This window comes from Cynoglossus semilaevis, chromosome 11, assembly GCF_000523025.1.
Source record: "Cynoglossus semilaevis isolate Cse_v1.0 chromosome 11, Cse_v1.0, whole genome shotgun sequence".
Lineage (NCBI taxonomy): Eukaryota > Metazoa > Chordata > Actinopteri > Pleuronectiformes > Cynoglossidae > Cynoglossus > Cynoglossus semilaevis.
The window spans coordinates 18,102,439-18,116,647 of NC_024317.1; the positions used below are offsets into that span (position 1 = coordinate 18,102,439).

At 43.0% G+C, this 14,209-nt stretch overlaps 1 protein-coding gene across 1 annotated transcript; it reads left to right on the forward strand.

Moving 5' to 3' along the window:
- The first annotated feature begins 811 nt into the window (after positions 1-811).
- Positions 812-13,455, forward strand: inka2 (inka box actin regulator 2). The gene is made up of 2 exons (XM_008321099.3): positions 812-1,201; positions 10,430-13,455. The coding sequence occupies exons 1-2, from the start codon at positions 1,127-1,129 to the stop codon at positions 11,624-11,626; spliced, it is 1,272 nt and encodes a 423-aa protein (XP_008319321.1). The 5' UTR covers positions 812-1,126; the 3' UTR covers positions 11,627-13,455.
- Positions 13,456-14,209: the final 754 nt, after the last annotated feature.

Below are 14,209 nucleotides of genomic sequence, written 5' to 3' on the forward strand. Positions count from 1 at the left end.
GAATAAAAATAAAAATGATTAAATGTAAACATCCCACGCAATAACACCTCATCTTCTCACCACTCTCCACCAAACCTTTTTGTGTATTTTTATGACTTATGTGCATCGTGTGTTTTCTTGTCGTGACTAGCTAATTTTAGGTGCATTACTGCCACCTACTGGGCTGGAGTGAGTACCAGTTGTCCATCATTATTATGCCTATAAGAGTAAACCTACTTAACTTGTAAATTCACACTTGCTCCATATATATGTGTAATTATTATTATGTTCACTTGACTTTTTGTATTTGAAATATTACTAATGAATTAAATACTAACACAGTGTTTCCCTTTTTTTCTGGGGACCCGTAGGTATTTTAAAAGTCACAAACCTTCGCGACCCAAGTCAACAGACATTATTTGTAAACTCCTGGGAAACATGATACGAGACGACCCCCCACCCCAAAAAAACGCTTGCGACCCCCCTGAGGGTCGCGACCCAGTCTTTGAGAAACAATGTGCTAATGTGACATTTGTAAAACCTTACAATATATTAAACATCGCCCTTTCAGTTCTTGACATTGACAAACTGTTTTCACAGTAGGTTAAGTTCGATCTTTTTCTGGTTAATGTTTAAGTGAATTAGTGATTCCTGCCTTGTAAATATACCAGCCTATCAGGGACAGCAGATCCATACTAGAGAATGGAGAATTTTCTATATAGGCGACAGGGTGAACTGTGTGAAACCTTGATTCAAGACTGGTCCAGCTGTTACAGAGACAGAGCGAGAGAGGGAGGGAGAGAGAGAGAGAGAGAGAGGGAGAAAAAGAGAGAGAGAGAGAGAGAGGGAGAAAAAGAGAGAGAGAGAGAGAGAGGCAGGCATTAAATGACACACACTCCCAGTCCCTCTCACACTCAGTCTGTCTGTGGATGCTGTAACAACGGGTTCATTACCAGGATTCTGGAGTAAATCCATTCCCCTCAGCCCATATCACACCTGCGTCATCAGGAGCCTCGCACACATTCCTCAGCACGCGCTTCTTCCGCTCGGCACCGAGAGCGCAGTTTTCGAAAGCTGTCTGTGGTCAGACATGGTCCAGCTGCAACTGGGCACACGGTCCGTGTGAGAGATCACCGTGGAGCGGAGGATGGAGAGAAGACAACACAACAAACCAGAGAGCAGGGACATGGACGCGTGTCTGAGACGACTGAAGCAGGAGCTGGTGCGTTTAAACCTTCATTACTATTATGTTATTGTTATTACACGCACTTTCATCACGGCCACGAACGCATCACGGTGTTTTTAATCTTTGTTTTTCCTTCACACGTGGAAAACATTGCTGGTCAATTTGGTACATATATACATACATATATGTCGTTGAAATATAGTACATTGTTTCTGTTTCTATCGCAAAACATGTGGATATTTAACTGTATGGTCATATCTGTAGTAGTGTTTTCCACAGTACAGTATCTGTGTACTACAGTATCTTCTGTGTCCTGCTCTAAGCTAGGACAGATGTCTAATTAGCTCAACACAGACTTCACTTTATGATGTTGTAACTCTCTGTAACAGCTTTATTTTCTATGTGTTTGGCAGCAGTGAGTCTTGGTCACAGATTATTTAATGACTTTGTCGCGGCCCCAACATTCATCCCTCAGCGTGTTCGCTGATGATCCGATGTTTTCTGTTTATATTGGAGATTGAAAGTCAAGTCAGTGTGAGGCGATGTCAAAACTCCTGCAGCCTCACCAATGAAGACACACACATGCACATTTTCTAGAGAGCCTCCCACGGCACAGATTGGTTTTTGGAATCCTCATCAAAGCAAATAGTGACCCCCCCCCAACCCTCACCCTCCTCCCCTTCTTTCTCTCCAGTCCTCACATGGCTGCATATGTTGCAACATAATCTGCTGTTTGACTCCTTTATTCACCGCTCCACACCAACCACACGCCTGTGAAGTGGCCCACTTCAGACTGGTGTAGACCTTGATGCCAGGAGGACATATTGTATTATAGCTTCCACAGCACAGTTTGGGAGAAGATAATGTGTTTTTTGTGCCTTTGCCGGGAATCAAACCGGGATAGGACGGTGAGCAGATGCCGGTTTTAAAAAGCCCAGGCGGTCTGGTCCGGTCCAGCAGCATGTGGGAAGCAATCTGTTGTCTGAGTAAACAAACGGCGTCTTGGCCAAGGTTGTCAGTTTTCTTTCTGCTGTGACTGATTCTCATCCAGAGCTCACTCCACAGTGGTTAACCAGCTCCATATGCAGAGCAGATGACAAGCAGCTAACAAGTGATTCACAGCTCCTCAGTGTCACCTATGACTCTGCTCCAAAGACGGGGACGAGGTTTTAAAGACCACCGCAACCAGTCAGTGCTTCAAGATCCATTCATTCATTCCTTTTTTTTAGACTTTTTAAACATAAAAAAAAACAAAAACATTTTTCACTAGGATTACAGATTTTCAGTACAGTTGGTTCTGTACTGATACTGTAATAAACAAGTAATATACGGTATAAAATACGGTATTTATAAAATGATAAAGTATAGATAAAGTTAAGTGTTTGAACTCTTATAATAAAATGGTACTATCATGTCCCTGTGCTGTATTGTATACAATATATACAATTCTGTAATATTTGTATAAGCTGTACAATAAATATAAAACAATACAGTTGTGTGTAAAACTATATAATAGAAATTAGACTATAAAATATATATACAACTATAAAATATACATAGAAACATGCAGTGTATATGTACACATATATGTACATATATAAATATCTAGATACTGTATGTACACATATTTATGTATTTAAGTATACTTTCTGTATGAAACTGTATGCTACTATATTTAAACCACAAAGTATATATATCTATACCCTATATACCTTACCATAGTCTATGTAAAACTATGCAGTACATATAAACCTATATGGTCTATACGTAACTTGTACTACAGTATATATGAATTTTTATGCAGCACACAGGGATTTACAGTATATATAAATTATACAGTGTGTATTATATGTATAATACACACTGTATATTATACAGTGTGTATGTCCATAACTTGTATATCAAATAATGTAGTATGTATAAAACTAAATATTATACATGAACCTATGCAGTACAAGCTATACCGTATACACAGCATATACCTATGGAGTACATGAGTATAAGCCATGCAGTATGCAGTACATAAAACTACTTTGGGAAGAAACATCTGATAAGAAAGTGTGAAGGAGTTCAGAGGTGGTTGTGTGTGTGTGTGTGTGTGTGTGTGTGCGTGCCTCTGTGGGTGGTAATGTCACGTCACACTTTGACATCTGACCTTTGACCTGACAGGTCTGGTGGCTATTTCTTGTACCTGCTGAGCACATCCAACACAGACCAGTGACACTGACACTCAGAGAGGATTGGAATGTGGTTTTTGGAACTTTAACTCCAACTGAAAACACACTTTGTCAAAAGGCAGTTTGTTTCTGTGAGCGTTGGTAAACACTGAGCCAGGTCTAATGACATAACATCTGTGAGCCCTAGAAATGACTCATTACTATTCAGACAGTTTTGTCCTCCTTCCTGCCTTCATGTTGCCACAGATCCCAACATTGCCAGCCTCTTGACTCACGTTCTGCAAACGTGGTGTTCACACCTGTTTAATGGAGCTATGATATCCTCTACCTCCTGCACAACTTCACACACATGCGCGGCCTCATTTATCATTTCACACCTGAGGCGAGTTCGTCTGTCATCGTGGAATCTAACACCAGGTCTGAGGACATTCGAGAAAAGGCTTCTGCTTCAGCCGTGGTTTGTTGGAAGTCAGTTTGGATATTCTCAGTTGGATATTCTTTGTTAGCATTAAGGCGTGGGGCCAGTCTGCTGTACACAGCCTAATAGCAGTGTGTGGGTTGTCATTTGGGATCATTTGTTTTGTGACTCCCTCATGGCTGCCTTTCTCTAACCTGCCCTTCCTTCCCCTGGGCTAAAATTGGCCTGGCTCGCAGTGGCAGCTGTGGGCTTCAGTGTTGGTGAGATGGAACCACAACCCTTTATACACAGCCATGTAAGCTTATGGCACCAAACACACACACACACACACACACACACACACACATACCTTTATATCAGGGTTGACATCAATGGAAAGTGAACCACAGCCCAACAGGATAAAGTGCAGATTAGTTTTGTTTTTAAAAACAAACAGTCTGGTGATATCTATAATCTCACATGTAACAAAATCAGCCCTGGTTTTCCTCTGATTGGAGTCACTGTAAGAACTATATATGGATCCTCTCCAGTGTTGCCAGATCTCATGAGAGAAATAAAATATAAAACAAAAATATATTAAACTTAAAATGTCTTGATCTCATTCAAAGACTAACAGTTATTGATGGAAAAATCTGCTAAACTGATTCACGGTGAGGAGGAGAGCGCCCACTATGTCCATGATCACGAAAAACGACCAACAACCCAATCAACACTGGGAATGAGTACTGGCCAATCAAACTCCTCATTCAAGCTGTTATGTCTGTGCCGAACAACCACACTTTATATACGGGCAAAAAACACAACTCACCAATATCAATATTTTTTAGCCAATAAACAGAACACCGAGGCCAAAATTGATGATTTCCCATGGAAAGTGTTTACATTTCCATCTGCCAGGATTCCCAGAGGTATATTACAAAATCAGCCTGCAATCAGTGTTCAAAGATGCTAATAATGAAATGAATTACTTTTACAACTCAGACTGACACTGACTCAAAAATCAGTCAAATGCTAACAGTTCGCGTTGATGACGTGCGTTATCTTCGGGTCAAATGCTAACAGTTCGCGTTGATGACTGCGAGTAAAAAAATGCGAGTAAACAGAGCGAATCGTCTGCCAACTTATCTCCACTCTGTGAGCTGCAGATTTGACCCAACACTTTAACCACCCACATGAGAGCTGCTGACGTCAACCGCTACACCACCGAGCCTCCGTCTCACTGTTATAGCTCCCGGTGATAATTTGTTAGCGAGAGGAAGAGAGCAGATTGGACCACCTTCAAATATCATCTCACACAGATGATGATGAAGATGATGCTCCCATAATCATCCCGTGTCTCCTGCGGCAGCATCACGGTGCCGTAGATGAGCTTTAACAGGAAACGAGCTGTTCAGGCGCCACCCATGTCTGAACGGGCCGTCAGGGAGTCCTACACTTGGCAGCAGATCATAGAAAGCTGATAGAGTTGTACCAACTCCTGGTTTAATTTGTGTTGTAGATATTTATCGGCTGTCAGAGGGGCTTTACTGTTGCATTACTGCCCCTGTTGGACTTCGGCAGAAACACGAATTTGGAAAAAGAAAATAAAGTCACAAGACGGCTATTCATATTAGACTTTTTTTTATTGGTCAGATTTATGGTCAGTGCTAATTTGCAGCTGAAGATAAAGTGACCTTTCATTTAACACAGTAGTAGCAGAGATGGATGAAGAACAGTGGAATCATTGGGTCATTATTTTACCACTGTATATCAAATAACCTAAATACATCAAATAAAAAGAAAACCAATGAATTTAAAACATAAAGTTGGTGCAATGTTTGGATTTCCACTTTACCCACAATTATTATTATGATCGTACGCTAATTTTATAGAAATACAAAAAAGAAACCTGTAAAAATGATCGCCGTCGATATGTTGAGACCCCCGTTCCACGACCCAACAGGACCGATATTTACGATCTGTGTTCTTTTATTGATCATTACTCACACTTGAACGCGTCCCAGAGGACACTGGGACCAAACAGCGTGACCATAAACATCTCACTGCTCAAAGACTCATTCATGGCCGCGTGCACAGTAATTCACTTCTTCCCGGTCGGCGATGTACGGCTTTATTGCCCTCCTGATCGTGACCCCGGGGTTGTCCACAGACGTCTGTGGTGTGTCCAGCACTCGGTCACAGAGTCTCCCTCTGTATCCCCCCGGACAGAGATGTCTTTCCATGACCCACAGGGGCCCACTATTCCTATTTAATTAGGGTTTATGGCCACAGGGTGGAGCGGAGCAGAGTGACTGCCAACTACTTCACTCTGAACAGGAAGATCCTCACAGTCCCCGTGACCTTAGTCTCGCCGTTTCCCCTCGCACTACAGCAAATCACAACGTTGAATGAAGTGGCTTCAAACATAGAACCATGCCGAGGAGAGTGTTTCAGATATTTACAATATATATGGAGTTTAATTTAATAGTGTATAAAGTCCTTCAAACTAAGGGGCACGGACTAATAAACTGACCGCCACAGGAGGGTCACATCAGTGTTTTATGATCCATTAAAAAATTATTTTGAAAAAGTCACTTTTATTTTATAGAAACATTGTATTACAGCATTGAAAAAACAAACAAACAAATAAACAATTAAAAAAAAAAATTTTAAAAATTAGTCATGACCAGGCGTGGGCAGTTCACGGGCCACAAGTGGCCCCCAGGCCAGGAGTTTGGGACCCTGCTTTAAGTGAAATCTTTCTAATTTATTTCTATGCAACAATAAAAACATAAAATATGACTTACTGGGGATGAAGTAAATAAATACATAAAATAAATAAAAATGGAATTCTTAGTCACCTTTTGGTGGTTGTGGAAGGACATGTATGGAGCTTTCAGTTTCAATTTCAGTTTTGTTCACAATGTCCAAAGAGTACAGCTCCACAGACTGATGTGATTTTCCACATCAACACCTACAGTAACACAGTCAGGATTTGAACCAGCAGCCCTCCGATCATAAGCCTGGTCTTTTCACTACTAGACAACAGGCTTCCACATTTCCCAGTTGATAATGATGAACATTGATAATGAATAAACAGGATTCGACCGTGCAACGACATGCAAGTGCCATTCAAATATATCAGACCAAAGTGAGGCAGATTTATATTTTTCTGATTCCCAAAAGTGAAATTAATGAATGTGTTCTTGAGGTCACATTAGAACTTCTAAATATTGGTGTCGGCTAAAACGTTTTAATAAGCTCCTAATAAATCCAGATGAGCAGCTATCGTTGTTGACCTGTGAAGTGTTCAGAGCCTAATTGGCAATTATCAACGGTTGACTGGCTCCACTGCAGACAATAGAAGAAGAAAAGGCAAATCGAGATGGAGGATCCAGACAGACCCAGCTTTTATTTTTGGTCCGTCACTTGCTACGTCTTTTTAAAGATCATCTTTTTATAGTTGATGGTTTCACCGGCTGAAAAAAACCCCCAAAAAAACCCTGAGGCTTTTGCTGCAAAAGGAGATCTCGCACAACTTCAAACAGAGGAACGATGATGTGGATGCTTCTGGACACCGCAGCGTTCCCCAGATGACACTCCTTTCTCATTAAATTAGCTTAAACACACGTTCCTTTCTTATCTCATTTTGCCTGCTTAGTACACAAAGGTCTGTGTGTCCTGTCTAATTAACGTCCTCGATGCCTCTGTTCTAACGAGGCCCTCAGTGAAACATCTGTATCTGCATTAAAAACTGCTGCAGGACTTTATATTTAGATAAGCCTATTTAAAAAAAAGTAGATTACCCTTTCCTCCAGCAGGGGATGCTATAAACAGTGCAACAATGCTACGTTACCACCTTACTGTAGTTTTATTCATGCAAACCAATAACTGTCAAAACTTCGTTTCCATGACAACAACTTGTGACAGCAACAACCGGCGACTGTTTGTTGATTGATAGAGATTACACCTTGAGACACCATGCAGACAATCACAGTAGTCAGGCCATTATAAAACTGTGTTGGCTGGGTATGCTGAGCAGGCAGCGCCCACTGGTCTGTGGAGCTGTACTCCTATCCAACAATGTACTGACACAACTGAAATCACACCATTCTGACACAAACCTCAAACGCAACCCTGTAACTCTCCATATCCCATCTTAGAGTGCTGGAAAATATTCAAACTACCACATATAATTGCTAGATTTGAGTGTTTTGGGTTAGCTTGTGCTAACAGGTTGGTCCTTTCAAGATGCATAAACTGCATGGGATTATGAGGTAAACTATCAGAAACAGTTTTGGAGTATTTCAAAAAGCAGGCGTTAGCGGCGCTAATCCCGCACAAATCTCTCTGAAGTCACACATTTGTCTCGGAAGGCGTAACAGTACACGATCTTCACGTCGTCTGCTCTTCAGTCTCGTTCACGTTTCACCGACAGCAAAGTAAACTATAATTAAGTGCTCGTTCCCATGCTCTCTCCCAGGGCACCAGCAATTGTGCGAATGGAGACATCTATATGTGGAGGCACAACGGCAGGAGACGACCTGATGCTGCTAACTACGTGTACCATCTACAGCTAATTTGACAAGGCCACAGGACGCTCCGAAACCTTTGTCTTTGTCACATGACCTCTGCGACCTTATCTGAGGCTGTTGACTTCAATCAGCTACATGTTAGAAATGAATTAAAATATATCCAGTTAAATAGAGAGCCTGCTGGTCAGCATTGGTACTGCAACCACAATAGCATTTTTTTCTGTATTGTTTCAAAAATGAATTATAGAGAAATGCCTTTATTCAGCCACAGTTTCATAACATCATAATGTGGTTTATTCTGTGGGCTCTTCAAATCAAGAACAATGGAATGTCAGTGTCTCACGATTACATCATTTTGTTGTTCTTTACCTCAACTCTAAGTCCGTGTCCACTTACTGCATCTCTCCCAGACTTCAAGTCTGCTGCTCTTGGCTTTAGCTAATTTAATTGTCTGAGAAACAAATAATGTGCACAATAAATCAAAACTGTGGCATACATTTCAATTATTAAACTTTCAGGATCTAATGTGATGGAGACTGATCTACATTTTGAGATCATGTAAAGGAGCCTTAAATGCTCTTTAGATTCTAACAGATCATTTTTAAAAACCTCCATTTCTTCAGTTGTTATATGTGATGGATAGTACTTTGAATTCTGTTTGTTTTTGTATGTTTTGGTTATATTAGCATAAACAGATTTGTTATCTGTAGCATCTGTTATTTTCCCAAAACCCACATTTCTTTCACGTTTCTCTCCTTTTGCCGACGGGCGTTTTTTTGTTCTGCTGCACTGACAGTTGTCCCTCGCAGCCAATTTCCCACCCGGGAGGGGGTCGACACAATACAATCACTGCTACGCTAGGATTAAGGCCCCTCGTATGTTCTTATGGTGTCATCCATAATTGAACCCATCTACAGTGTTCCCTTCGACATCCAGACATATGGCGAGGGATCTCCCCTCCAGCGAGCCTCCTTCTTCCCTCACCTCCATCCCCACTTGACCGTCTGACTCTCACCTCCCCTCTCACTATCTCTGCTCATTGTTCGGGCTCTTTCCGCCTGAGTAAACCACCCCCTCCCTCGCCTCCTCCCTTCACCGCCATCTGGGGATTACAGTCTAGACAGACCATCATGATTGGCTCTCACGCGCAGCAGTTTACGCTCATTGGCGAGGGCTACATATAGGGGGCGTCAGACTGAGCGGTTTGAAAGGTGAGAGACAGTGACAGGCTGGCAGAGGTGCACACACAATTGACAGCAGTGACAGAGAAAGACGGGGACATTTTTACACGTCCTGCCGTGTCAGAGGTAAGAAGACCTGGGGTTTAATTCTGAATATTTATTCAAAAGGTGGAGTGAGATATTTGGTTGTTTTAGCTGATTTTCCCAAGAACTCGTAGTTGTTATGATTCACTATTTTCAGTAATCTGGTTCTGAACGACAGCTTGATTTTCAAGGAAGGACAAAATATTGCAATGGAAGTTATTCATACTGTAAATCAGTATTTTCACTCTGCCAGCAGGTTTGTTTTAAATTGATGAGGGGAGGGCGGGGGCAGGGTGGGGGGGTCACACATACAGAGTCAGCGTCTGCTTCACTTTTCCTAATGACTCAGAGTTGTGTGCTGTAGGTCAGAATGTTGCCGCCGAGGTTTCTGTCTGCCTTCAGGAGAAGACGCTTTGTCAGGTCACATGACACGGGCTCTTAAACTGATGAGAGGTGCAGTAAAAGGTGGACGATAAAAGCAGTGTGTGATTACTGTTACACAGAGGGAAGTAAGAGCTAAGACAGGAAAGCGAGCCTGTAGGTGAAGGGAGAACAGAGAGAAAAGAAAGGAAAAGTCATTTTGTAGAGCAGAAGAATGAAAGAAAGAGCAGAGAAGTCTGTCCTACAGCTGTCACCGTTTGGATCCCCTCTCGTTTGGAGGCCATATGGAGCCCAGGTCTGTCATCCAAAACTAGGTCACATGACCCGCCAATACCAGAGAGCACAGAGAAGGATAGAGTCAGAACTACAAAACACAGAAACACATCAAAGTGATATGATCATGAAAAGGTTCCTCCAGAAACAGAAGAAACAAACTGATGAAGTCAGATTGGTGAATATTTGCTGAACAATCACTCATTTCCTCTTTTGTCGTCTGTGTCTCCCAGCAGCAGTCCATGAAGGAAGCTGGAGATGGCCTCCACGTGCAGATGAACTCGATGATGGGTGCGCTCCAGGAACTGAAGCTGCTCCGGGTCCAGACAGCTCTGGAAAACCTCGACATTTCAGGTAAGGCTATTTGCCGTGTAATGCCGCCTCCTGCTCCACCAACTGAGACCGCTGCTGTATCTGCTGGAGCTTCAATGTCAGAAGAGATTCACCGGTGCTCCCCAAGTCCATCAGCGTCTTTGGGGAGCAGAAACACCTTGAACAGCTCGTCACAAGTCAGACACACAGTCAGAAGCTCCTCGGCCTCGGTATCCAATCTGAGTGAGACTGAAGGAACCTCAAGAACTCAAGAAGACGATGTAAACCCTGAGACATTCCCCAAAAGGTGGTCTGGATACACAGCCCCTCAGGTGGACTTTTGTGGACCAGTGGTGGGAAATCCTCCAGCAGAAACCTCCTCCCACCCTCCTGCCTGTGATCCTCCTCAGGCTCAGGCGGTAGATCTGCCTGGAATCCTTTACAGCCTCTCCAGAGAGGGTCCTTCACTAGACGGCGACTACACAGAGGACAGTACAGATGATGCCGGCGACTGGACCTCTTCTTTAATGAGCCGCAGCCGCAACCGCCAGCCCTTAGTCCTGGGGGACAACGTCTTTGCAGACCTGGTGGGTAACTGGTTAGATCTGCCCGAGGTGGAGCAGGAGGAGATGGATGAGGAAGACTCTGGAGCTAATGGAAGACAAGAGAGGACAGCAGATAGACCGGGTACCCCGGCCCACCCTCTCCGCCTCAGCCGATCACAGGAGATCTGCAAGAAGTTCTCCCTCACCTCCAACATCTTCAAAAAGTTCCTGCGTAGCGTCAGGCCCGACAGGGACAAGCTCCTGAAGGAGCGGCCGGGCTGGATGGCTCCGGAGCTGCAGGAGGAATGCAACCTCTTCAAAAGGCCTAAAAAAGTGGTACCTAAAAGTACAAAAGGCAGCTTCTACCTGCCCTTCTGGGCCGGCGGACAGCAGGGCAAGGGCAGGTCGTGTCCTCGCGTGGACGAGGCAGAGAAGAGGCACCAACGTGTACAACAACATCCGCACGTGAACCAGCAGCAGTCGTTTCCAGGAATCTATTTGGACAGGAGACAGGCAGAGGCTGGTGTGGAGAAAATGCAGCCTTTGTTTGACTATAACACAGCTGTGTGGGTCTGACAGCCAGGCTGAGGCCAAGTGACGCACGAGAGACTGATGGGTGCCGTCTCCCCAACAGGTGTCAGGGCATTCAAGCTAAGATGAATGAATGAATGAACGAGTGTCTTCGTTGCTGGTTTCTTCCCAACTACTCATTACATGGTTGGGATTAGGAGACTCTCTGTGTGTGTGTGTGTGTTTTGTACAGATTGGTGCCCGTTTTGTATCAACTATTTTTATGACTGTTTGCATGATCGCTGTTGTAAAGAAGAAACAAAAGGTACATGAAAAAAACACATCTTTCTCCGATCTTCGTCAAATCCACAAGCGTTTTTTCTTGCCTGTGCTTCAGGACACATGTCCATATCTCACATTGTTGCATCTACGAATAGACACGCCAACTGTTGGATTCACTCTGATACTGTTATTTTATACTGAGTCAAGCCACGAACAGCTGCTTGTGAACACACTGCCACCGAACACAAACTATTCTCTTCTCTGTTTGAAAACTTCAGCGTCGGCCGAGTCTCGTTCACCACACTCAGGGAATTGATGCTAAATAGACGAAAAAAACAAACACCACACATTTAAGACAATTCATGTCTCTGAAACACAACGCGTGCTACGTCCAAAGACTGCGAAGTTACTTTTAGATTTGAGATTGAGTCTGACGTGATTTGCAGCGATTCGATCGTTCTACCAGGCAGAAAACACTTTGAAGAATCCAGATACAGGTGAAAGCAGAGAGTGGAGCACAGCTGGGTCATAAATATACACAGAGCATCTGCCACCTGGAGGTCACTGTATGTAGAGCGTGTGTTCACAGCAGAAAATGAATCAAAGTTTATAGTTTCAACCTCACAGCTCTTTGACGTACCGTCACGTACGAAGGTGAACATCAGACAGGATCGAGGCAGCGTTGGATACATGTCGTTCTACTGGTTCTTCTGCAGCAATAACACCAACATTTATCACGGTGCTCCGCTGCGCCATCACCACACCGCTCAGATGAACACGTCACATTATGATAAAAGCCAAAGTTTGTACTTTTAACGCGACCTGTGTTTGACCTTTGACTTATCACATCACACCATCACCACGAAAGGATTGTTTTAGAGATGCGATCAGGATCCACTCAGGATTACAGGTGACACTGCCCCCCACAGGTGCATTGGTGATTTTCTTGTATTTTGCAAAGACAATCTAACACTCTGACTGTTTACTGTTTATATTTAAAGAAAACAAAGTTTTTTTTGTTTTTTTTAATGAAGCCAGACTAATGAACCCATCCAGCCTGCAGGGATTTAGGCCTCAGGACTTTTGAGGGTCTCAGCCAGTTGATCCATATGGTGTTGGCCCAGTATTCAGGTCAATACACCCCACTTATTAAGAGGGTCCAATACAAAAACACACAAACACAAACACACACCCACACTGTATATTCAGAGATAGTATCTGCTGTAAATCGGCGTCTGAAATGCCATACGTTTTATGTCGATGTTTTATAACTTCCTGTTTACAGTTATCTGAATGTAACTTTTTTTTTCTGCTGTTGACGTTGTTCATTTCTCTTCATTTTCTTCAGGGGTCTGTGAACCTCCTGGGGTGTTTTCTGTGTCATGTGCACTGTACAGCAGTTTGACTGACTATTTGTAAATTAAAACTGTTTTCATAAAAAAAAAACATTCAGTCCTGTCTTTTTTTTCTGTACATTAACGCAGGTGTCTACGTTGAGCTGTTCGGCCAGTGTCAACACAGTGAATCGAAGAATGCTGCCTCCGGTGGACACTTACTTCACCTGTAAACTTTAACATGATTCCACTTTTGGAAAATTTAGTTGAGTTAGTACTTTAATATCTGAAGTTTGTATTTTATGTTAGTGTTTGACCTTTTGAAGAAATTTCTGTTTCTACATTTACATTTGACTTTTTTGTGTGATTTAATTTGAATTCTTAATGTAGAATCTGTAGAATCTAAAGTCCATTGAGGCCAAAGGCATTCTGTGCATTTGAAACTGACTCTAAATCACAAAAACAAAACATTGACCACTGAATGAGAGGACGTTAAAGTCTTCGTCTTTGTCAGCCAGTGATTGCTTTCTTTCCTTTAAACGGCATTTAATAATTATGCAAAACAAAAATGAAAAAAAAAAGGAAAATAATTTTCTTGGTTTGGCAAACAGACCTGGAGATAAAATGGTGTCCACATGTCCTCATGGACACTAGGTTTAAATGTGTTTGTGTATAAGTGATGGAGACAGAGGGAGAAATCCATCAACAGCTGCAGCCACAGTCCCTTCTCCTCTGGTCCAGTTTCCCCTGAGATCCCAGCAGATGATTGTCTAACCACTACACCCCCCCTTTCCTCCCCCTCATCTCCTGTCCCAGATGGTCAGCTGTCCCTCAGCCTTCCTGCACTGTTCCAGACCCAAAATCTGGGTCAGGAGACCCTCACGCTGCTGCACAACTTTTATGAGTCAGAATCTGCAGAAACGAGGAGCATCTTTGTCGTAACGCAGTAAAGTGTGCATTTATCTGTGACCTCTGTGAAACCTCTGAGGCTAATTTCCTGCACAGCGCTCGTCTGTCAGCGAGTCCTCAGCTG